The following is a 26,184-nucleotide window of genomic DNA, read 5'->3' on the forward strand; positions in this document are numbered from 1 at the left end:
TGGACATTAAACCCGATTGGATATTTAGACCGAATGTACATTTAGACCGAATGGACATTTAGACCGAATGGACATTTAGACTGAATGAACATTTAGACCGAATGGACATTTAGACCGAATGGACATTTAGACCGAATGAACATTTAGACCGAATGGACATTTAGACCGAATGGACATTAAACCCGATTGGATATTTAGACCGAATGTACATTTAGACCGAATGGACATTTAGACCGAATGGACGTTTAGACCGAATGGACGTTTAGACCGAATGGACAGTTAGACCGAATGGACATTTAGACCGAATGGACATTTAGACGGAATGGATATTTAGACCGAATGGACATTTAGACCGAATGGACGTTTAGACCGAATGGACACTTAGACCGAATGGACATTTAGCCCGAATAGACATTTAGATCGAATGGACATTTAGACCGAATGGACATTTAGACCGAATGGACGTTTAGACCGAATGGACATTTAGACCGAATGGACATTTAGACCGAATGGACATTTAGACCGAATGGACATTTAGACCGAATGGACATTTAGACCGAATGGACATTTAGACCGAATGGACATTTAGATCGAATGAACATTTAGACCGAATGGGCATTTAGACCGAATGGACATTTAGACCGAATGGACATTTAGACCGAATGGGTATTTAGACCGAATGGATATTTAGACCGAATGGACATTTATATCGAATGGACGTTTGAACCGAATGGACACTTAGACCGAATGGATATTTAGATCGAATGGACATTTACACCGAATGGATATTTAGATCGAATGGACATTTAGACCGAATGGACATTTAGACCGAATGGACATTTAGACCGAATGAACATTTAGACCGAATGGACATTTAGACCGAATGGACATTTAGACCGAATCGATATTTAGACCGAATGGACATTTAGACCGAATGGATATTTAGACCGAATGGACATTTAGACCGAATGGACATTAAACCCGATTGGATATTTAGACCGAATGTACATTTAGACCGAATGGACATTTAGACCGAATGGACATTTAGACTGAATGAACATTTAGACCGAATGGACATTTAGACCGAATGGACATTTAGACCGAATGAACATTTAGACCGAATGGACATTTAGACCGAATGGACATTTAGACCGAATCGATATTTAGACCGAATGGACATTTAGACCGAATGGATATTTAGACCGAATGGACATTTAGACCGAATGGACATTAAACCCGATTGGATATTTAGACCGAATGTACATTTAGACCGAATGGACATTTAGACCGAATGGACATTTAGACCGAATGGACATTTAGACCGAATGGACGTTTAGACCGAATGGACGTTTAGACCGAATTGACGTTTAGACCGAATGGACAGTTAGACCGAATGGACATTTAGACCGAATGGACATTTAGACGGAATGGATATTTAGACCGAATGGACATTTAGACCGAATGGACGTTTAGACCGAATGAACACTTAGACCGAATGGACATTTAGCCCGAATAGACATTTAGATCGAATGGACATTTAGACCGAATGGACATTTAGACCGAATGGACGTTTAGACCGAATGGACATTTAGACCGAATGGACATTTAGACCGAATGGACATTTAGACCGAATGGACATTTAGACCGAATGGACATTTAGACCGAATGGACATTTAGACCGAATGGACATTTAGATCGAATGAACATTTAGACCGAATGGGCATTTAGACCGAATGGACATTTAGACCGAATGGACATTTAGACCGAATGGGTATTTAGACCGAATGGATATTTAGACCGAATGGACATTTATATCGAATGGACGTTTGAACCGAATGGACACTTAGACCGAATGGATATTTAGATCGAATGGACATTTACACCGAATGGATATTTAGATCGAATGGACATTTAGACCGAATGGACATTTAGACCGAATGGACATTTAGACCGAATGAACATTTAGACCGAATGGACATTTAGACCGAATGGACATTTAGACGGAATGGATATAAGACCGAATGGACGTTTAGACCGAATGGACAGTTAGACCGAATGGACATTTAGACCGAATGGACATTTAGACGGAATGGATATTTAGATCGAATGGACATTTAGACCGAATGGACGTTTAGACCGAATGGACACTTAGACCGAATGGACATTTAGCCCGAATAGACATTTAGATCGAATGGACATTTAGACCGAATGGACATTTAGACCGAATGGACGTTTAGATCGAATGGACATTTAGACCGTATGGACATTTAGACCGAATGGACATTTAGACCGAATGAACATTTAGACCGAATAGAATTTTGACCGAATGGATATTTAGACCGAATGGATATTTAGACCGAATGGCCATTTAGACCGAATGGCCATTTAGACGGAATGGACATTTAGACTGAATGGACATTTAGACCGAATGGACATTTAGACCGAATGGACATTTAGACCGAATGGACATTTAGACCGAATGGACATTTAGACCGAATGGACATTTAGACCGAATGGACATTTAGACCGAATGGACATTTAGACCGAATGGACATTTAGACCGAATGAACATTTAGACCGAATGGACATTTAGACCGAATGGACATTTAGACCGAATGGACATTTAGACCGAATGGACATTTAGACCGAATCGATATTTAGACCGAATGGACATTTAGACCGAATGGATATTTAGACCGAATGGACATTAAACCCGATTGGATATTTAGACCGAATGTACATTTAGACCGAATGGACATTTAGACCGAATGGACATTTAGACCGAATGGACGTTTAGACCGAATGGACGTTTAGACCGAATGAACAGTTAGACCGAATGGACATTTAGACCGAATGGACATTTAGACGGAATGGATACTTAGACCGAATGGACATTTAGACCGAATGGACGTTTAGACCGAATGGACACTTAGACCGAATGGACATTTAGCCCGAATAGACATTTAGATCGAATGGACATTTAGACCGAATGGACATTTAGACCGAATGGACGTTTAGACCGAATGGACATTTAGACCGAATGGACATTTAGACCGAATGGACATTTAGACCGAATGGACATTTAGACCGAATGGACATTTAGATCGAATGAACATTTAGACCGAATGGACATTTAGACCGAATGGACATTTAGACGGAATGGATATTAGACCGAATGGACGTTTAGACCGAATGGACAGTTAGACCGAATGGACATTTAGACCGAATAGACATTTAGATCGAATGGACATTTAGACCGAATGGACATTTAGACCGAATGGACGTTTAGACCGAATGGACATTTAGACCGTATGGACATTTAGACCGAATGGACATTTAGACCGAATGGACATTTAGACCGAATGGACATTTAGACCGAATAGAATTTTGACCGAATGGATATTTAGACCGAATGGATATTTAGACCGAATGGACATTTAGACGGAATGGATACTTAGACCGAATGGACATTTAGACCGAATGGACGTTTAGACCGAATGGACACTTAGACCGAATGGACATTTAGCCCGAATAGACATTTAGATCGAATGGACATTTAGACCGAATGGACATTTAGACCGAATGGACGTTTAGACCGAATGGACATTTAGACCGAATGGACATTTAGACCGAATGGACATTTAGACCGAATGGACATTAACCAAATGGACATTTAGACCGAATGGACATTTAGATCGAATGGACATTTAGATCGAATGGACACTTAGACCGAATGGACATTTAGACCGAATGGACATTTAGACCGAATGGACATTTAGCCCGAATGGACATTTAGCCCGAATAGACATTTAGACCGAATGGACATTAAGACCGAATGGACATTTAGACCGAATGGACGTTTAGACCGAATGGACACTTAGACCAAATGGAATTTAGACCGAATGGACATTTAGACGGAATGGATATTTAGACCGAATGTATATTTAGACCGAATGGACGTTTAGACCGAATGGACACTTAGGTCGAATGGACACTTAGACCGCATGGACATTTGGACCGAATGGACATTTAGACCGAATGGACATTTAGACCGAATGGACATTTATACCGAATGGACATTTAGACCAAATGGACATTTAGACCGAATGGACATTTAGACCGAATGGCCATTTAGACCGAATGGACATTTAGACCAAATGGACATTTAGACCGAATGGACATTTAGATCGAATGGACATTTAGATCGAATGGACATTTAGATCGAATGGACACTTAGACCGAATGGACATTTAGACCGAATGGACATTTAGACCGAATGGACATTTAGACCGAATGGACATTTAGACCGAATGGACATTTAGACCGAATGGACATTTAGCCCGAATGGACATTTAGCCCGAATAGACATTTAGACCGAATGGACATTAAGACCGAATGGACATTTAGACCGAATGGATATGTAGACCGAATGGATATTTATACCGAATGGACGTTTAGACCGAATGGACACTTAGGTCGAATGGACACTTAGACCGCATGGACATTTGGACCGAATGGACATTTAGACCGAATGGACATTTAGACCGAATGGACATTTATACCGAATGGACATTTAGACCAAATGGACATTTAGACCGAATGGACATTTAGACCGAATGGCCATTTAGACCGAATGGACATTTAGACCAAATGGACATTTAGACCGAATGGACATTTAGATCGAATGGACATTTAGATCGAATGGACATTTAGATCGAATGGACACTTAGACCGAATGGACATTTAGACCGAATGGACATTTAGACCGAATGGACATTTAGACCGAATGGACATTTAGACCGAATGGACATTTAGCCCGAATGGACATTTAGCCCGAATAGACATTTAGACCGAATGGACATTTAGACCGAATGGATATGTAGACCGAATGGATATTTATACCGAATGGACGTTTAGACCGATTGGACACTTAGACCGAATGGATTTTTAGATCGAATGGACATTTAGACCGAATGGATATTTAGACCGGATGGACATTTAACCCGAATGGACATTTACACCGAATGAACATTTAGACTGAATGGACGTTTAGACCGAATGGACATTTAGACCGAATGGACATATAGCCCGAATAGACATTTAGACCGAATGGACATTTAGACCGAATGGACATATAGCCCGAATAGACATTTAGACCGAATGGACATTTAGACCGAATGGACATTTAGACCGAATGGATATTTGGACCAAATGGACATTAGACCTAATGGACATCGCTTGCGCTGCATCATACAACGACGAAGGTTTTTTTCGACTTCCTTCAACTCCATCGCATCAGAACTGTTTTATTATGTGCTGTGATGGAAAACTTCTCAGAAAAATTATATGTATTCTCATATCCTATATCCTTTCCGTACACGAAACTGCTGAAACATATCTTTGATATCTACCAAATCTATCCGGAAACTCTTGAAACCATAATATATAACTGTGTAAATAGGTGTGGGCATGTCCGAACTCAAGTAAGTAATAGGAAATTCTGCGAAACACACGACCCGGATGACGGTCATGTCCCAAACCAAGCGTGCCACGATATTCAAACATTATTGATCAATGGTCTTATGCACGTAAGCCTTGTGCTGGTATTTCACCACCTATCGTCGAATGTTGTTATACAAGGCTTCGTTCTTCAAAAGTTTTCTACGAGACCTACTCAATGTAATCATAAACTATCCTTAAAACAGCGCAAAATATTTTTTTTGGCATATTTCGGATCTCTAAGAAGAGAAAAATATGCTCAAGAAAGGATTTACTCGAATTCAACTTGGTTCGTCTGCTAGAGCCCATCAAACTACCAACTATAAGCTGATAAAATTGGGGATAGATAAAATCGGGAGCAGATAAAATCGGAGGCTGATAAAATCGGGTCTTCACTGTAGCACCATTTCGAACTGATTTTCCTTATAACAAACAACAAGATTCGCAGCCTGATTTTTCCTCTTGTACAGATTAGAAGTCAAAGAGTGCATCGTTTGCGAACAGCATACAAACAAAACACTACCCAATCCACTCCGATTTGGCGTTTACGTGTAACTTACAGTACGCGAGGTGGAACACTTGATTACGGTGGAAATTTGTGCTTACAGAAGTGTCGCACATACAGCTGCATCATACGCGGGGCATGTAGTGCTAATAGCGTTCAACTTATTAGCTTAGGCAGAATGCTTCGTAGCGAAGAATAAGAAGACCATGATGTCGAATACGAAACCTTCAAAACTACGATGCCCGTGTATATGGCCGCTTACGGAAATTTACCTACCCGAATTGGCACCGCGCACTAATGCGGATTATATTAAAAGATTCATGCCATAATATGGAGAAGTGGAATCCGTCACAAATCACATTCAATTTTGTAACCAGACGGCACACTACGGTAAGCCACGCACCGAAATAACAAAAAAATGCCGATACGTCAGAGACAGCTAGTACGCCATGCCAGACAAACAGTTTTTCACCAAACATCTTAGAGCAAAAAACAAAGCTACTCTAGCGACAATAGCCTGACCATTGCTTACCACCGCGAAAGAAAATTAAAACAAGGAGTGGAGAGCAGTGCGCCCAGGATATATTGAATTATTTTTTATCTTTCATGAATTGTTAATTGAATTGTATCTTTGAAATGTATATTATTTTCAAAAAATGCGATTGACCCTCGAGGTTAAAGCCTTAATAAATTCCATGATTCCAAAGCATTATCAATGCTTGTTTCAAGCGGAGCATACAAAGGAAGATCATTCAAACCGATAAGAATTTTTGAAATTTCTCGATAATCAGTCACGAGTGAATTTGAATTTTGCATATTTTTGAAGAAAGAATTATTTATTATTTGCACGATTCCTGTTAACCCTGCGGCAATTGCGTCGTGCACTGAGTTTGAACAACGTTCTGAAATTCAGACGAAATGGTCTTAGATCTTCAGGCGGTTGCCTTAATGTAGATAGAGAGTTTATTTTTGAGAAAACGTACCACACGCCTGCACAATTACTCGACCAGTGGAAATAAATATTTCCATCATGTACAGTAAAAATGAATGTAGAAATGCTTTTTTCCCTACGTCACAGGATACATTAAGCATCACCTCTGAGAGTAATGGCAGTCAAAGATTGGACCGATCTGTCAGCGGCTCCATCAGTTCCCTGAATGCTAGCGGTTCCAACAACAATAACAACAATAGCAGGTTGCACATCACACCATTCAAACATTGAAAATTACCCTCTCTGACACAACTCTTTTTTCTACCACCCCCACCGTGTGATAATTTTATGTTGTGGAAATCTGTTCAAAGAGGTGACTTGTCTCCGTCACCGTCGTCAACATCTCTCTCGAATGGCACCAACAGCAGACCGACTAGACCCGCTCCATTACCACCAGTAGCATCACCGAGTTCTTCAACCAGCGCTACCCCAACCAGTGGCAGACGTCTTGCACCACAACCCCCACAGGTTATCGCTAGGGTCTCACAGGGGAGTGGTCGGCACTCCCCCGAGGACAATGCTGCCGTTGAAGATAACAACAACAGGATGAACGGTACAATCCTACTCAACGATACCGGAGGAGGTATCCAGTCAACAGATGACGGCCGACCGGAGGTAGTAATTCAGTAGTTCTGTCTTTACGCGCTCTGCTTCCATCTTATAACAATGCACAATTTCCACGCCTGCGCCATCCCTTACTGAAACCTGTGCGGTTGCGGGTCGCTTTTGTTCGCACTGTTACTTTTACTAATGCACACCAAACGGTTTTGGGCGAGTGCGAACCATAACAATGACTAATCGAATCGTAGTACAAATTGTAACCAAATTCTGGGTGATGGTTCTAGTTTAAATGTTTGTTGTACTTTTCAAATTAAAGTAAATTACTGCTTTTTACTAATTTCAGGCGGATAATTCATCTATTCGATCAGTAGATGCTAGTTCATCTCTCACCAGTTCACCAATTCCGGGGGCTCACAACCAGCAATCACAACTGCCCAGTTCGGATGGGCTCCCTCCCGGTTGGACAATGCAGTTTGCCGCCAACGGACGACTGTTCTTCATAGACCACATCAGTAAGAAAACCTCCTGGGTTGATCCCCGGACGGGAGTGGCTAGTTCGATCCCAAGTGCCTCGTTGAATAACAACTCTGCGGTGGGTGCCAGCATCGGTGCCGCTGGTGGCGTTGCTAGTCCAAACGCTCGACAGGAAGATGAGCTGGGATCACTGCCCGAGGGGTGGGAGGAACGAGTGCACAGCGACGGTAGGACCTTCTTCATTGACCATAACACGCGAGCGACACAGTGGGACGATCCTCGGCTGTCGAATCCCAAAATTGCCGGCCAAGTAGTGCCGTATTCGAGGGATTACAAGCAGAAGTACGAGTATCTCAAGAGTCAGCTGAAAAAACCGGTGAGCTAGTTTGTTAGTTTCAGGAAATAAAAAATAGGATTTATTAAATTGAACAAATCAGGATATCACGCAGTGTTACTAATACTCGTTTTCTCCCGCGTCTCTCAGGCCAACGTTCCGAACAAGATCGACATCAAAATTAGGCGAACCTCGATCCTGGAGGACTCGTACCGAATAATCAACTCCGTCACCAAGGTCGACTTGCTCAAGACTAAACTATGGGTGGAGTTCGAGGGTGAAGCTGGTCTGGATTACGGTGGTTTGGCACGGGAATGGTTCTACCTGCTATCGAAGGAGATGTTCAACCCGTACTACGGTCTGTTCGAGTACTCGGCAATGGACAACTACACACTGCAGATTAATCCTTTCAGTGGGTTGTGCAACGAGGAGCATTTGAACTATTTCAAGTAAGTTTTCCAACCTCCTCCTTTGTAGTGGATTGATGAAGCACATTACTATTTGCCAGATTTATCGGTCGGATAGCCGGAATGGCAGTGTATCACGGTAAGCTGCTGGATGCGTTCTTCATTAGGCCGTTCTACAAAATGATGCTGCAGAAGCAAATCGATCTGAATGACATGGAATCGGTGGACACCGAGTATTACAACTCGTTGCTCTACATCAAGGAAAATGATCCGTCCGAGCTGATGTTGACCTTCAGTGTGGACGAGGAGAGTTTCGGAACCACTAGTCAACGGGAGCTGAAACCGAACGGAGCCGATATCGAAGTGACGGACGAGAACAAAGACGAATATATTAAAATGGTGATCGAGTGGAGGTTCGCAGCCAGAGTCAAAAACCAGATGCAAGCATTTCTAGATGGATTCGGATCGCTAATACCGCTGCATTTGCTCAAGATCTTCGACGAGAATGAACTGGAATTGCTAATGTGTGGTATCCAAAGTATTGATGTGAATGACTGGAAGCGAAATTCGTTGTACAAAGGAGATTACTATGCAAACCACGTTGTAGTTCAGTGGTTCTGGCGGGCGGTTCTGTCATTCAGCAATGAAATGCGTGCCAGGCTATTGCAATTCGTGACTGGTACCTCCAGGGTACCAATGAATGGTTTCAAGGAACTCTACGGATCAAATGGACCGCAGATGTTCACGATCGAGAAGTGGGGTACACCAAACAACTACCCGAGGGCACACACATGGTAAGTTCCAATTCTCAACCTATTCTAATGTTAACTGATTCTAACGATCATAATATCTTCCTATCAATAAAGCTTCAATCGACTGGATCTCCCACCGTACGAAAGTTATTCGCAGCTCAAGGACAAATTGGTCAAAGCGATTGAGGGCAGTCAAGGATTTGCAGGGGTTGACTAGAGTACGCTGCTTCCATTAAACAAACATTCCTTCCCCAACATAAGCACACAAATCAAACACACCAGCTGCTGCTACACACTACACAAAGCATAGTTTCTCTGCTGTGGAGGAGTGGCGAACCGTTTTTATTTTTACTAGCTTTAAGGAGCGAACAGAATGTTCTGATTGCGTGCAATCGCAATCGTAGAATGGGAAACAATTTTTCAAAGCAAATCAACAAAGTCTGCCATAACGATTCGAGTCTCCTCAACCAAAAAAAAGAAGGCAAAAACACTATTCTGCCTGACTATAGTTGGAATAGACTAGTAAACTAGTACCAGCGAGAAGTGAGAGTGCCTTGCAAAAAGATGTTCCAAGAGGGAAACATGCTTGCCTAGTAAGTTGCAATTCCGAAACCCTCAAGCAATGGCTTTGAAATAAAGATTTAAAAAACGAAACTGATCCTACGTTTAGAGTCACCAAATATATTTACCAAGTTTATAGTTTACACGGGGCAGCTAGCAACCAGTAGCAATGTTCAAAGTTATCAAAAAGTTTACAAGAGCAATTCAGCTTTGGCAAAACCCAGTGATTATTAAATTATTGTACCATTTTATTTGAATTTATCCCGGATTTTGGTCGGAATTGTGAAAGCATACTAGATACGAGAAGGATACAAATATGATTAAACTAGCCGATAGGGTAAGACAACTCGCACACAACGTGGGGATCAGCACGAAACCCGTATGTATTATTAAATTTTTAATAAAATGCAAATATTATTCGACTCCTGTTTATGATTGGCAGTGAATTAGCCGATGATTTTTAATTGCAAAATAAAATCACATTCCTGAATATTTCAAAGGTGTTGCATTTCTTTAAAGGATAACTAATCGTTAAGGGTTTTTTTGAGTTTTAAGATTCAAAGGTTTTTTTTCGGTTTTGGTATTACGGACCTTACAGACGACAGAGAACGAACACACTCCCAGATATGGGGCCATATTCTCAAATTCACGTCACCTAGTGACTGTGAGAATAGGGCCCAAGGTGAAATGAGTAAACAAAACCAGCATCAATCAGTAATCTACGAGTATCAAACCCCGCCCTTCCTAGAACTAAAGAGACGACGAAATCATGGTAACAGCATTATTTTCAAACGTTTAAGTAAAAGAGTCCTTTAATCTTTCGGAAGAGTGATTACCTTAACAAAGCAACGACAACGAATGGAACAAAAATGGAAGATACGGTGTCACCTAAAGCTAACACGGCTTTGCATGGAGAAGAACTACTTCAAGTTTAGAGACAACTACCACAAACAAAGAAAAGGGGTTGGCAAAGCTGTATTATCGTGCAACATGAGGCCAATCTATGTCGCCATTCACCTGAAGTCTTTGTCCAAATTGGTGACAATGTATCTGAATCCATTTCCAACCATTCTGGAGTTCCTCAAGGTAGTACGCTTGGTCCGTTACTGTTTACACTGTTCGTGAATGGTGTGGTTTTCATCTTGATGCGTGGAGGAAAACTGTTCTTTGCTGACGACTTGAAAATATTTCTAGTTATAAAGAAAGAAGCCGATTGCTGTGAGCTACAGTATCTCTTTGATACCTTCTACAGTTGGTGTAAAAGAAACATGATGGTTCTTAGTGTTGCTAAATGCTTTGTTATCAGTTTTCATCGAACGAGGAACATGTTTACTTTCAACTACAACATCGCTGGAACTCAGCTGCAACGCGTTGACCATGTAAAAGATTTGGGTGTCATCCTAGATGAAAGGCTAACGTACACCCATCACTTCTCAGGGATCATTGACAAAGCTAATCGTCTACTAGGTTTCATGTTCAAAATATCCAATGAATTCTGGGACCCTTTATGTTTCAAAGCTTTATACTGTTCACTGGTGCGCTCACAGCTGGAATTCGCGAACGTCGTATGGTGTCCCTACCATGCAACTTGGAGCCAAAGAATTGAAGCCGTCCAGCGCAGATTCATACGATATGCGTTACGTCAATTGCCTTGGAATGATCCGCTGAACTTGCCACCGTATGAAGACCGTTGTCGATTATTAGGACAACACACCTTAAAAGACCGTAGGCACGCCTCGCAAGCCACCTTCGTATCTAAGCTTCTTCTGGCTGAATATGATGTTCCCGATCTCCTATCGCAAATTAACCTGTATGCACCAACCCGTGTCCTTCGTCCTCGAACACTGCTACAGACTGAAATGCGCAGCACTAACTACGCTGCTAATAGCCCAATATTAGCAATGGTCCGTCGCCTCAACGATTTTACCGACACCTTCGACTTCGTCATTAGTTCTGTACAGTTTCGGAACCGTTTGTTGTCACTTTAGGTTAATTTTGTATAGTTTAGTCATAGTTATAGTTCATTAAGACTCAATGTCAGATGGACTGAAATTGTTTAAATACAAATACAAATACCTCTGATACAGAACTCCTATCGCTTACCTCCCCGCGGTGCCAACCGGGATACAGGCCTCCTTTTGCCGTTTTTGCTTAAACTCGGGACTGGATCGTGTTCTATCCCCAACCGCTGTCAATTCGTTCACTTCGACGGGTTGACGGAGTGGAGCCTGTCTCAGTTTCGTTTCGAGCGGGAGTGGCATTAGTGAAGATCTTCTAGGATCTATGGTGGTATGCTGACAGGGAAGAGGGATAAACGACGCGCGCGCGAAACTATTTGCTTATTTTGGGCAGCTCAAAATTATTTCTTGGTTTTCTTTTGTAAGTTCGTTTTGTATACAAACTTCGACAAATATTTTTTCTCGATAAATAGTTGTTCGAAAATCACCTCCAATAAGACTTCAAGCTGACTAGTATCGATGATCAAGGGTCAATACGTACTGAAAATACATGGCGTCTGTTTTTATGAATCTAATTTCGAGTTTCGTCAACGTGTCACTCAGCAGTTTTCAACCCAATAAATATATCGTAGAAGAGGATTGGCGAATTTTCTTTGAATACTGTCGCAATAAATAGAGATCCGGTCCATTACGCAGATAAGATTATTTTTCCTAAGCAATACTCCCGCGGTCGGCTGTGTAAAGTTCAAATTGCTTTTGTATAGAAAACAGGATACTCTCGGTAGCCGGCTACCCAGAGGTTAAAAAGAACCAAGACCTAAATAAGATCTTTTCTTTTTCGAGTGACGTGTACTCGAAAACCAGCTAAACTACTACCTAATTAACCATGCATTACAGGTCGCATCGCTTGCTTGGAGCGAATCCTAGACCTTATACCCTTCCAAACCACCAACTCCGCGACACCTATGGAAGAGTCTGATGAGTCGTCTACCTTCCGTTAAGTAGGTGGAGCCTCAACACTTCTCGTCTACCTTATCCTTTATCCTTCCCCGTGAACGATGAAGATGGGGGCGGCCGGCAATGATGGCTATCATGCTATTCAGGTTTTAATATGGGTCGGATTGGTATGAATTCCTACTTACCACTTCCTAAGCAGACTTTCTTATTAGATAATCAGCAGTCAAACATGATGAAGTCAGTGTGCAATCCGCCAAAATCATCGTCACAACGCAACGCTGAGTTCTACTGAATTGACATTGATTATAGCACAGACTAACAAATATAACACTATGAGAGAATCCCCCCAAAAAACCTCGATCCGCCAATTTTCCGAGAACACTAGCTCCATCTTTTATTCACGGTCCCAAACACTCATTTACTGATAGGTTACCCCTCAGGATTGGGAACAATTTTTCACTATCCCCCATATGCTTGTTCATATGTCAGTGGCGCCATAATTTCAAATGTGGCCACAGTCCCAACCACAAACATCGAATCGGTTGTTTCCTTTGAGCCAGATTCCATACTGAATCCATTCAGGATTTCGAACCGGTCCCGGAATGGATTTGAAGGATAGTTGTGATAATCTGGTGTGGCGGCGCTAGTGTTTTAACGTATATTCATTCAAAAGTTTACACACATTTTATTAACATGCTTGTTCGATCATGGATGTCTGTTCTCTGTGGTACTGCTGTAGTATCCATCTTGGGGAAGAATAGCAGCTAAAGACGAATACACCGTTGATCCTGGCGATCACGAAGCCTTCGCGTGTGTTATCAACCGAAATGTGCCCGAGGAAGCTGAAGATAATCGTCGAGGGTCTTTTTCCCAAGCACGATCCAACTATCTGGCCACCAACATCGTACGGCGAAGAAGAAGGAGCAAACACGAACGATCGGCAAGTGACAACCGACGAGCTCGCAGAAGCATCGAAGCGCCTGAAATCAAAGAAAGCCCCCGGTCCGGATTGAATACCGAACGTGGTGCTGAAAGCTGGCATATCTGGACATGTTCAGGATGGTGCTGCAGAAGTGTTTAAACGAAGGCAACTTCTCCGAAATGTGGAAGGTACAGAAGCTGGCATTGCTACCGTATCCAGGGAAGCCACCGGGCGATCTTGCCTCGTACAGGCCCATATATCTGTAGGCAAGTGCTGACTGTCCAAGATTTTCGCAAAGGAGCATCGACAGTGGATGCAATTCGGACAGTGCTCGAGAGTACTGAGAAGGCATCTAAACAGAAGAGAAGATCGATACTGCGCTGTTGTCATGATAGATATGAAGAATGCATTTAACAGCGCCAGCTGGGTAGCAACCGCTGCAACGCTGCACAGAATGAGGATTTCCGACTATCTATGCCAGATCCTGAAGAGCTACTTCCAGAGCAGAGTGCTACTGTACGAGACGAACGTAGGGCAGAACTCAATGCGAGTCACAGCGGGCGTTCCTCAGGACTCCATTCTCGGTCCAACTCTTTGGAATGGGTTGTACGATGGGGTCTTAGCACTGCGGGTGCCCAGAAGAGTGAAAATCATGGGTTTCGCTGCCGACGTGTCACTAACGGTGATGGATGAGACGCCTGAAGAAGTAGACGGGTTGACTACGGAGACAATAAACGCGATCGAGAGGTGGATGAACGGAGTCAAGCTGCAGATAGCTCAGCACAAAACGGAGGTGGTGTTGGTCGGCAACTGCAAAGCGGTGCCGCGGATGCAGATCGACGTTGGAAGGCAAGTGATTGCATCAAAGTGTGCATTGAAGTAATTATAAGTGATAATCGACGACCGGTTGATCACAGAGAACAGACATCCATGATCGAACAAAAATATTTAAAAAACGTGTGTAAACATTTGAATTAATATATTAAAAACACTAGCGCCGCCACACCAACCTATCCCAACTATCCGTCAAATCGATTCCGGAACCGGTTCGAAATCCTGGATGGATTCTGCATGGAATCTAGCTCAAAGAAAACAACCGATTCCGACTCTATCGGTTGACGCATTTGAGCTGGAATTCATGCTGGAAGTCCGAATCGGTTCCGGACTAGTTTGACTGGGTAGAGGAATAACCGCTGTCAATTCTGTCGCACTCAGCCACAAAAAAACATGACGACAGTAGCGCACCTGGTTTAGATATCCAAACTACCTTCGAAACCGTTAGAGATTTTACACAAGTTGAATGCTGAAGATGGACGTCTGTTCTCTGTGGGTTGATCTTCAATAACCACGTCGACAACGCCTGCGAAAAGTCGACGAAGGCAGCGAACGCAATAGCGGGAATTATGCCAAACGTCGGCGGTCCGAGAAGCAGCACGAGACTCTGTTATTCACTGCTTCGTCATCAATACTCCGATATGGGGCTCCTGCCTGGGATGGTGCGCTGAAAACCAAGCGGATCCGTGAAAAGCTGAACAGGACATACCGGTTGATGGCCGTACGAGTCGTGAGTGCGTACAGAACAATATCGTCGGAGGAAGTATGCGTTTTCGCCGGGATGATCCCTAGGGGCAGATCACTCTAAGAATGTATAACAAATTTGCATCAAATTAGAAAAAATGCATTTAATTTCCATTTTTGCATCAGCTTGGCACTCTCTCGCAGAAAAGTTTGTTTAACAAATGTCCTACGCTGATCCACTTTGATCGACGTTTTGTTAAATGTAGGGCTAGTTTTTCTGTAGGGTTTTGACGTCTTACACGCAACGCAAAGCACATTGCAGGCAACGCAAAAACATTGCACGCAACGCAAAATACATTATGAATTTCTATTTTGATGGAAATAAATGCATTTAATTTCGCTGATTTTTAAAAATGCATCACAAGTGATCTGCCCCTAGGATGATCCCCATCTGCATCACTCTGGCTAAGGATGTGGAATGCTGCCAGCGGAGAAATATACGCAATGCAAGGAAACTGGTCCGAACGGACTCGTTGGCTAAATGGCAGCTGGAGTGATACAACGCGGAGAAAGGAAGGTGGACCCACCGACTCATGGGAATTGAACTCAGGTGAGCTGCGTACAAGGCAATCGATTTACCAACTACGCTATCTCCACCCCACTCGGAACTGTGAGAATAGGACCCGTGGTCTTTGAATGGCTTAAGTTCGAAAAAGTTCGTATGGGTATTATTATTATTATTATTATTATAGGTATAATACCTGGTGTGACAGTGCACAATAACGTTGAAGAAATGTGCCACGATGAGCATACCAGTGACGCTGTTGTAGAGTAAATAGTATGTTGAAAGAATAAAAGTAAATAAATAAATAAATAACTTTGCATTAAATCAGCACGATTCAATTTGATTGACATCTCTTTTACTTTCGCTGATTGGGACATTAAATTATTCTTAGTACTTGTCTTCTAACGATTCACCCCGTTCCGATCTCGAGATGAGAGCGAGCACTGCCGCTAGCCATCGGTATAGAATCCCCTCCTAAAACCGAAACAAGAACGAGTACTACCGCTATATAAGGCGTGCGCAACGGTCGAGCAAGTCCCTTGCAATTAGGACGCCGAGATGGAAGGACAGCAGCAGCCATCAGCAAAATCAACTCCCAAAGCCAGTGACAAGTAGATGAGTAAGCGAGCCCTCTGTTCTTCGGGAACAGAGCAACTGCAAGCCCTCTGTCCAAAGTCCGCGGCAAATAGGAGCCGGTGATGCACAAGCAGCAGCCAGCAGTGCGCTTTACAATGGCAACGCACAGCAGTGCAACGGCGGTCAAGGAGCTGTCTGGTTACAGCGTCCGATAACGACAGCTATCAATAGAGTGGTTACGAGTATACTCTCCGAGCTGCAGAGGAAGTGGCGAAGGGACCAACAAAGTAGGGCCATTGTCTAGAAAGTGTACATGGAACCAAAAATCGGGTTTCGGGAGAAATTCCACTCTCCGATGATGTAGACTGAGTCCACCGGCGGGGACCAGTTGAGTAGTACGCGACGAAGCACTGGGTTTGAGTCGCCGGGGCGCCAGCGAACCGGTCGTCAGGCTTCGCCGGAATCGCCGAACCGACCTCGACACCCTACCGGGTAGCTCGTGAGTAGGCCAGATCCACCGCCGGAGATTAGACCAAGTAGACCGCATCGAATAGCTAGCAGAGGGTCGTTGAGGCGCCTGTCAACCGAAAGCTGCGCTCTACCCGGAATCGCTGGATGGACCTCAGCACCTACTGCCTGGCTCGTTGAGTAGGCTAGATCCACCACCGGGGACTAGATCGAGTAGATCGGGACGAACCGGGGAGCTAAATGGCTCACGGAAACGAATATCGGTATCGGGAGAAATCTACTGCTCGGTTTCGGGAGACCCTCTCTCTCTCCGGGGAATTCTCCGTTGGAGTAGGCTAGATCCATTGTCAGGGACTAAACCGATTAGTTCGCGAACAAGATTTTAGTAAATTCGGGTGCTGAATGGCTCATCGGGGAAGTGGGGCGAAATGTAACGAGACGGAAACCAAAGGACTTAAAAGAGTTGCGGTGCTAAATGGCACCGAACAGGGAGCTAAAGGGCTCAAGAAGTTATGGGGCCCTATTCTCACAGTCACGTCACCTAGTGACTAGAAGGAAATTTCCTTCTAGTCACCAAGTGACGTGACTGTGAGAATAGGGCCCATGGAGCTAAAACCAAAGAAGAATCAATATCGGGAGAACTTCCTTCGCCGGGGAGCTCTTCGCCGGCGTAAGCCAGATTCACCTCCAGGAACTAGACTGAATAGACCGGCACACACACATACAGTTGGGAGTTGGGAGCCAACAAAATGGAGCAAGAAACTTACACATATGAAGTAGACGCGGCGAATCCCTTCGCCAAAAGCGGTTTAACGAGGTCACCACCTCGGCAAAGCCAACCAGTGCAACAACAGCACGACCAGGAGAAACAGCAGCCGCAGCTTCAACACCAGGAGCAGCCTCAACAGCAACAGCAGCCTCAGCCGCAACTTCAACAGAAGCAGCAAAAGCCATAGACCAAAACCAAGCTTGCCGAGTATAGCAGTAGCTAAAAAACTGGAGAACGAACTGCACAACTTTGTTGACAAAAGTAGTAATGTGCACAAGGATATCAAGACACTGATCCTGAAGATACAAGGTAACGGATTGACCGTCAAGAAATGCAGAACCTTAGAGCAGAAAGCGGAGGTAATCGGAAAGGAGCTGTTCATGGACAAGAAGTCCTTGGAAATAAGACAAACAGTGGCACCACCAAAAGTGAGGGAGTCTCACGAGGCGAATGACAAACCACAGGGGACGTCTCTCTCTCTACACCGAAGAGGCCAAGAGCTTCTCCAGGTGATGCGAAACCAGGAGGTTCCAAGAAACACAAGGAGGCTTCGGGTGAAGTGGTACGCGTAGCGAACGAAGCAGCCAACAACGTGGATAAAAACACCAAATGGGAAGCCGTCGGCAGCACAAAACGGAGGGCGAACGATAAGGATAGGTCCGAAAAGCGAAAGCTTCTCATAGGACAAAACAAAGGTGACATAGCCATAGTCAAAGGTAACGATGACTCATACGAGGAGCTACTGCGTGCAATGAGGACAAACCCGGTACTCAAGGAGCTGGGCTCAGACGTCAAGAAAATCAGGCGCACCCGCACCGGAGAGATGATTCCGGAACTGAAAAAGGAACCAAAGTCAAACAGCTCTACTTATAAAGAGCTCACCGAGAAAGCTATGGGTGAAGCGGTGAAAGTGAGAGCCTTGTGTCCGGAGGCAACCATCCAATGTAAGGACCTGGATGAGATATCCTCGGAAGAAGAGCTAAGAGAAGCTCTGGAAAAACAGAGCGAGCTTGGAGAAGTGCAGATGATGATCGGAATGAGGAAGGGACCTTTCGGCAAGCAAGCGGCTTCAGTTAGACTTCCAGTCGAAGCAGCGAACAAGGCACTTAAAATTGGCAAGATCAAAGTTAGCTGGTCGGTATGTCCATTGAGTGTCTCTCTGCGAGCGGAAATGTCAAGAGTTCGGCCATCTGGCGAGAAACTGCGGTGGACCTGACAGGAGCAAATTATACAGAAGGTGCGTGGAAAAAAGGCCAGCCACATGGCTAAAGACTGCCGGCAGGCTCCGAGCTGTCTGATCTGCGCAACCGAAGAAGGTAACAACCACGTTACAGGAGACCCACGATGTCCGGCCTTCAAACAGGAGACTGCAACGAAGTCACAGTGGAGGTAACGCAAATCAACCTCAACCATTGCGACACAGCACAACACTTGCAGCGATAATCTGTAGTAGAATCTAAATGCAATATAGCTATCATTTCGGAGCCTTACCGTATCCGGGCCAGCGATGGAAACTGGATAGCTGATAACGCAAAATCAACGGTGATTTGGATGATGGGGAGATATCCATTTCAGGAAGCGGTTTATCGTGCGGATGAAGGCTTCATAATCGCCAAAATCAATGGAGTCTTCTATTGCAGCTGCTGCGCACCTCCGCGGTGGACGACCGATAGATGCACAGAAATGCTCGATAAGCTGACAGAAGAGCTTAGCGATCGGAGACCTGTCGTTGTAGCCGGCGATTTCAACGCTTGGACGGTAGAATGGGGCAGCCGCTTTACCAACTCAAGGGGGAGTAGTCTACTCAAGGCTTTTGCAAAACTGAACGTAGAAGTTGCAAACGATGCTACAACTAGCACCTACAGCCGCGAAGGACGACATTCAGTTATTGACGTTACCTTCTGCAGCCCCGGGCTGGTTGGAAGTTTAAATTGGAGAGTGTTCGAGGGGTGCAGCCACAGCGACCACCGAGCGATCCAGTAAACGGCATTAGCAAGAGCGTGCGATGCAACCATGCCAAGGGAAGGTAAACCAAGATACAGTCACTGCCGAGTTTTCTGGTGGAATTCGGCGATTGCCGACTTACGTGCATACTGCCACCGAGCCCGGAGGAAGATGCAGAGAGCCCGAAACGTCGCGGAAAGAGATGTTCTAAGACCAGCGTACAAGGCGACAAGAGCCGCACTTAACAAAGAAATCAAGCTCAATAAGAAAGCAGGCCTAGAAGACGCCAATTCAAATCCGTGGGTCGACGCCTATAGAGTTGCCATGGCGAAGATATGAGGACCGGCAGTACCACCGGATAGGTGCCTGGAGAGGATGAGTCATCGTAGAAACGCTATTTCCACAGCATGAACCGGCGGCCTGGCCGCCACGCCATACGGAACGCAGTATGACTTCGAAGAAGAAGCTCGGGTAACCAACGAGGAGCTGATGGAGGTGGCAAAAGCCTTGAGAACCAAAAAGGCCCCGGGACCAGATGATATCCCCAACGTGGCTCTGAAAATAGCAATCCTATCGAACTCGGATATGTTTAGAACCGCGTTGCAAAAGTGCATCGACGATGGTGACTTCCCCGACATCTGAAAGCGACAAAAACTAGTGCTGTTGCCGAAGCCAGGTAAGCACCCTGGAGATCCTTTAGCATACAGGCCGATATGCCTGTTGGATAGAGTCGGCAAGGTGCTTGAAAGAGTAATCCTTAGCAGGCTTACAAACATACACAGAGGGGGAAAATGGACTATCCAATATGCAGTCCGGTTTCCGAAAAGATAGAAACTATGGAGGCTGCGCAGAAGCGAAAGAGAAGAGGTAACCGCTACTGCGGATTGGTTGCACTGGGCGTAAAAAAACGCCTCGCTAGTTGGGCCACAATCGCCGATTCTCTGCACAGACTGAGAGCTCCTGATTACCTCTGTAGGATTCTGAGGAGCTACTTCCAGAACCGGCAATTGATCTACCAATCTGATGCCGGAAAAAGAAGTGTAACCGTAACAGCGGCTTTTCCACAAGGTTCCATACTCGGCCCAACTCTGAAATGCCATGTACGACGGAGTGCTGAAGCTGAGCCTCCCCAGGGACGTGAAGATTGTCGGTTTTGCGGATGACGTGGTGCTGCTAGTGACCGGCGAATCACTAGAGGAAGTACAAGTACTCGCAACGGAGGCGATAGATGTTGCGGAAGACTGGATGCCCGAGAAGAAGCTGACGTTAGCTCACAACTAAGATGGTTTTGATAAGCAACCGGAAAGCAGTAGGCAGTATTTCGGTCGGAGAGTATATCATCAACTCAAATCGGTAAGTTAGACAACTGGGAGTGATGTTAGACGACCGGCTAAGCTTCAATAGCCACACATGCGGGAGGGTCGTAAAAGTGATCTCGGCACTATCTCGGATCATGCCAAAAATTTGGCGATCAGCAGCAGTATAAAACGACAACTGGCGAGTGTCTCCACATCGGTGCTCAGATGATACGCAGGACCTGCTTGGGTGACGGCACTGCAGATGAAGAGGAACACATCTCGGCTGAACAGCACGTTCAGGCTGATGGCCATGCGGGTGTCTAGCGCGTACCGAACTATCTCGTTAGAGGCAGCCTACGTGATAGCTGGAACGATTCCCATAAACCTTCTACTCGAAGAAGATAGCGAGTGATATAGGGATCTAGGAACGAGAGGAGTCCGTAAACGATACCCTAAGCAAGTGGCCACCTCAGGGAGATAACGCTGTAAACGGTAGATGGATCCATCGACTAATTCCCTGCCTGTAGGTGTGGGTGAACAGAGCGCATTGTGAAGTGAACTTCCGCATGACGCAGTTCTTGGCTTTTTCAAGAAGTATCTGAATAGGTTCGGCCACGCGAGTTTGCTGTTTCTGCACCGTATGCAGTGATACAGAGGAAACGCATGAGCACCATGATAAAGCGCACGACCGAAGTAGGCTAGATCCACCGCCGGGGACTAGACTTAGCACACGCATCGTCGACGATAGATCGTCGGGGCTTCTGAGACCCGACCGGACTCGCAGGACTGACCTCGGCATCTAACCGACCAGCATCGAGATAACGGTCTTGAGAGAACTTTCGACATCGGGAAATTTCTCCATCGGAGCAGGCTAGGCCCATCGCTGGGGACTAGTTCGAGTAGATCGTCAAGGAGCACCGGCAAATGGTTCGCGGGGCGCCTGTGAACTGGAAGACACCCACCACCCAGAATCGCAGAACCAACCTCGCTATCTGTCTGGCTACCATCGGTTTCGGAATCTTTCACTGCCGGGGAACTCTTCGTCGGAGTAGGAAAGATCCAACGTAGGGGCTATTCCGAGTAGTCGGTAGCGAATCGGTGGTTTAAATCGTCGAGACACCAGTGAAGCGGACGCAATCTTTCACCCGGTATCGTTGGACAGACCGCGGTATTAGTATAGGGTCGTCGAGGCACCACTGAACCGGACGCCACCCTCCAACAGGGAACGCTGGATCTACCACGGCATGCAATTGATCAACGCAGAGAGGAGCGCATGTAAAATACCATGCCGTGCAGTAGACCTGGAATCAAGCAAAGTGCATGAGCACAGTCCTCTGAAGTAGTCATGTGTATGTTCGGAGGATTGTTTGGATATTGGGAAACTCCTTGTAGCAGCCCCACGCTCAGTGCAGCAGCTCAAAGCTGTAATAAGTATGTATTTGCAAGAAACGTGGTATATAATAAAGTAGATTACTTACATCAAGTCTTCCCTTCTATTCTGGCTATTCGAAACAATCAATTTTAATTCAGTCGATGTACGCAGGTAAGTATGGGTTATTCAATTTTCTCCTAAAGGTAAGTATTTTCAGGTTAAAGTTACATTTAGGTATTTTTAAGCATGGAATAAGGTAAGTAATTCGCAAATTCAAAGTGTTCCTACCTTCAATTAAATTTAATAGTATCGTAATTATTCCTTTTTCCAGGTTTCCTACACTCGCTAGTAGGTAGTAATCTTTTAATATAATTTTGGAAATTAACTGAACTCTCCACTTTAGGTTCCACGTGATAATGTCAGTTTTCAGGTTATCCCGCAATGACGTTCGCATAATTTTTACTGACGTTTCTCCACTCCGTTGAACAAGGGGTCGCCCATCAGATCAGTCCGTGTCGCAGTGATGCCGGAACATCCCCCGCCCCGTGGGTCCTGACGCGGGCCATCGAACTCCTCGTAGGATTCAGCAGCAGTTACCTCCATAACCGCTAGCTTGACGACCGGTCGCTTTAACTCTCTACCGCCAGCTGTCCTCACGATCGCTTGCCGTACTCTGCCATCATTTCCGGCAATTACCTGTTGTACTTTACCACGTACCCATGTGCGACGATCCCCTTCGGCTACGTAAACCAGGCCACCGACCCGCACCGGCTTACTCTCCGTGAACCATTTCGAGCGCTTGTTCAATGTGGGGAAATATTCCTTCAGCCAACGGTTCCAGACTGCATCTGAAAGAAACTGCTTCTCAACGCCACGGCCAAGTCAACTGGAGTCCTGAATTTATCATGAGCACCGGAAGAGTTTCCAAGGGTAAAGTGATTCGGTGTGATGGCTTCGCTATCCGCGGACTCTTGTGGCATATAGGTTAGTGGTCGAGAGTTGATAAATCCCTCCGTCTCAGCCAGCACCGTGAGTAGTATTTCATCATTCAGTTTACGCCCGTCATCAAGCGCCCTCATCGCTTCTTTGACACTCCTCATCATGCGTTCCCACACGCCACCCATGTGTGGTGCAGACGGCGGGTTGAATGTCCATTTAGTACGAGCATCAGTAAAAGTGTCAGCGCACTCGCTGTTGATGTCCTTGATCTGCTTGATCAACTCGTTGCTGGCTCCGACGAAATTGGTACCGTTGTCCGAGCATATTTCCGCCGGTGAACCTCGTTTGCGAACAAATCTTCTCACGGCCATGATGCAGGAGTCTGTGAATAAACAATGAGCCACCTCGAGATGGACAGCTCGCGTAACTAGGCATGTGAAGACAACCACGTAATGTTTTTCCTTTCGACGTCCAACTGTCACTTCAAGCGGGCCTAGGTAGTCCACGCCCACGTAACAGAACGGCCGGATAAATGGAGTTAATCGTTCTTTGGGGAGAGGGAGAGCCATTCGCGGGTACTGTGGTTTGCACTTTGCAATCTTACAACGTTGACATTCTCTCATTACTTTGCCTACAGCCGCTCGCACGTTGAAGATGTAAAATCGCTGTCGGACCTCGTTGACTACCGTCTCACGGTTGGCGTGACCGTAGCGACAGTGATAGTCGTTCAACATTAGTGTGGTAATCTGGTGACTTCTCGGTAGTATTACTGGAAATCGAGCGTCGAATGTTACGTAGCTCGCGTTGGCCGTCCGTCCTTCCACTCTTATGACACCAAACTGGTCCGCAAAGGGAGACAACTTGTACAGTGGGCTAGATTTTTCCAGGTTAGTCCATTCGATTGGTTGCGGCTCATCTCGGTTGTTTAGGAGGATTCGTACTTCGTAAGAGTCATTCTGTGCCACTCGCCACAGGTGCTGTTCAGCCTTTAGGTATTCGTGCTGGCGCAGAGGAACGATCACGACAGGGATTGTCCGCGATGAGAGCTTGTATTGGTTTTTGGTGGCCCTGATAGTCTCGATAGTGAGTCCCGCCATTTTCTGACGGCAGTTGGACACAAACCGATGTACCAGTGCCACAGTCCGAAGTAAAACGCTCCACTTTGAGAATCGTCCGAAATCCATCAAACATTCGGGTACCGTGATGTGATGCAATAGGCGATGAGCTCTCAGCTCCTCGATGGGCTCCGCTACCGGTTTCTGTTTTGGCCAGTTTTGCATGTCCTGATAGAGAAAGGAATTCCTACCATTGAACCATCTTCCGTTCGAATCGGGTACAGTGTCCTTACCCCACTTTGTCAAGCAATCCGCTAGATTATCTTTGGAAGGTACATGTCGCCAATTCGCCGGATCGGTCGAGGACAGTATTTCTCCTACTCGGTACACCACAAACTGTTTGTAGTTGCGGTGCTGCGAGCGAATCCAGAGTATCGGAGTCTATATGCAAATATTTTTCCTTGATTGGAAGTGTGTGATTATCACATACGGTTTGCATCATCCTTGTTCCCAAAAGCGCTGCTTGTAACTCCATCCACGGAATGGATTGATACTTGAGTGGGGCCACTTTACTTCGAGTCATAACTAGCGCTACTATCGTTCCTCGGCTTGTTACAACACGGAAATAGGTAGCGCAACCATATCCCAGCTCGCTAGCATCAGTAAAGATGTGCATCTGCAACGTTTCGTAACTGTCAGGACAAGTCTTTCTGAAATAGTACCGTGGGATCTCCAGACTACTGATAGCCGGAAGCAAGTTGAGCCATTGTGGCCACTTCTCATACTCCTTATCGCCTACTTTGGTGTCCCAGCCCAAGTTGAGCCGCCAGAAATCTTGGATCAACATTCGGCCATGGATTAAAAATGGTGCAAGTATTCCTAACGGGTCAAAGAGGCTCATGATGATACGTAGAGCTATTCGCTTCGTTGGTTTCTGATCCCGAAGTACATACGGAACTAGATCACTGTGCCAACTTGTAGAAAACACAAAAATATCTTTTTCAGGATCCCAGGCTATTCCAAGAACCCTCTGCCGTTTTTCTTCTTTGCTGCAGTCGATAGAAAGCAGCCTTTGCTCGGACGATTCTCCTAGAGGTTGCAAGACCTCGGCGCTGTTGCTGACCCAATTCCGCATGTTGAACCCACCTCGTGAATGAATCAACTTCACCTGCAGCGCACGTTCTGATGCTTCTTCTGGTGTATCGGCGCTGTCAAAATAATCGTCCATGTAGGTTTTCTCCTTGATTGCTGCCGATGCTTCAGGAAATTCTTTGCTACCTTCATCTGCGTTGCGGTGCATCACTTGCTGTGCAGAGCATGGCGAGCAACTAGCACCAAATGTCGCTACATCCATAATATAGACATCTGGCGCCAGTCTCTCGTCGAAGCGGAACAGGAATCGTTGAGCATGAGTATCTTTAGGTTTGATTCGTATTTGATGAAACATTTTCTCGATGTCGCCTCCAAACCCGATACGTCTTTCGCGGAACTTACAAATTACGCCTGGCAGTAGCACCAACAAGTCTGGTCCCTTCATTAGTTGCGAATTTAGTGAAATGTGACATGGAACATCGTGTATTAAAATGAAATCCGGAGATTAGAGGAGAAGGGTTCATGGTTATCTTTTCTATTCAGAGTTCCTCACTCTGGGACACGATTGACGAAATCGGTAGTATGGTCTAACTACTGAACGAGTGCTGGGTCGGCGTAAAAGCTTTACAACAAATAAAAACAAATACATACACCACATTCTTTCGAA

General features: G+C 45.2%; 2 protein-coding genes across 4 annotated transcripts in view; one reads left to right on the forward strand and one right to left on the reverse strand.

The window, feature by feature from the left end:
• Window positions 1–10,533, forward strand: part of LOC131685221 (E3 ubiquitin-protein ligase Nedd-4-like) — a 56,738-nt gene extending 46,205 nt beyond the window's left edge. For 2 of the 3 annotated variants that reach the window (XM_058968799.1, XM_058968800.1), the window contains exons 5-10: window positions 7,083–7,198; window positions 7,307–7,610; window positions 7,900–8,406; window positions 8,515–8,813; window positions 8,873–9,565; window positions 9,638–10,533. In XM_058968799.1, the coding sequence (XP_058824782.1) occupies window positions 7,083–7,198; window positions 7,307–7,610; window positions 7,900–8,406; window positions 8,515–8,813; window positions 8,873–9,565; window positions 9,638–9,740 (2,022 nt within the window). In that variant the 3' untranslated portion in view covers window positions 9,741–10,533. The remainder of the gene's footprint in view (window positions 1–7,082; window positions 7,199–7,306; window positions 7,611–7,899; window positions 8,407–8,514; window positions 8,814–8,872; window positions 9,566–9,637) is intronic. The other variant, XM_058968801.1, reaches the window with a different exon arrangement.
• Window positions 10,534–22,890: 12,357 nt separating this feature from the next.
• Window positions 22,891–25,962, reverse strand: LOC131680927 (uncharacterized). The gene is made up of 3 exons (XM_058961645.1): window positions 24,916–25,962; window positions 23,307–24,839; window positions 22,891–23,229 (listed from the first exon to the last, which is right to left on the reverse strand). The coding sequence occupies exons 1-3, from the start codon at window positions 25,960–25,962 to the stop codon at window positions 22,891–22,893; spliced, it is 2,919 nt and encodes a 972-aa protein (XP_058817628.1).
• Window positions 25,963–26,184: the final 222 nt, after the last annotated feature.

This window comes from Topomyia yanbarensis, chromosome 2 (genome assembly GCF_030247195.1).
Source record: "Topomyia yanbarensis strain Yona2022 chromosome 2, ASM3024719v1, whole genome shotgun sequence".
Taxonomy (NCBI): Eukaryota; Metazoa; Arthropoda; class Insecta; order Diptera; family Culicidae; genus Topomyia; species Topomyia yanbarensis.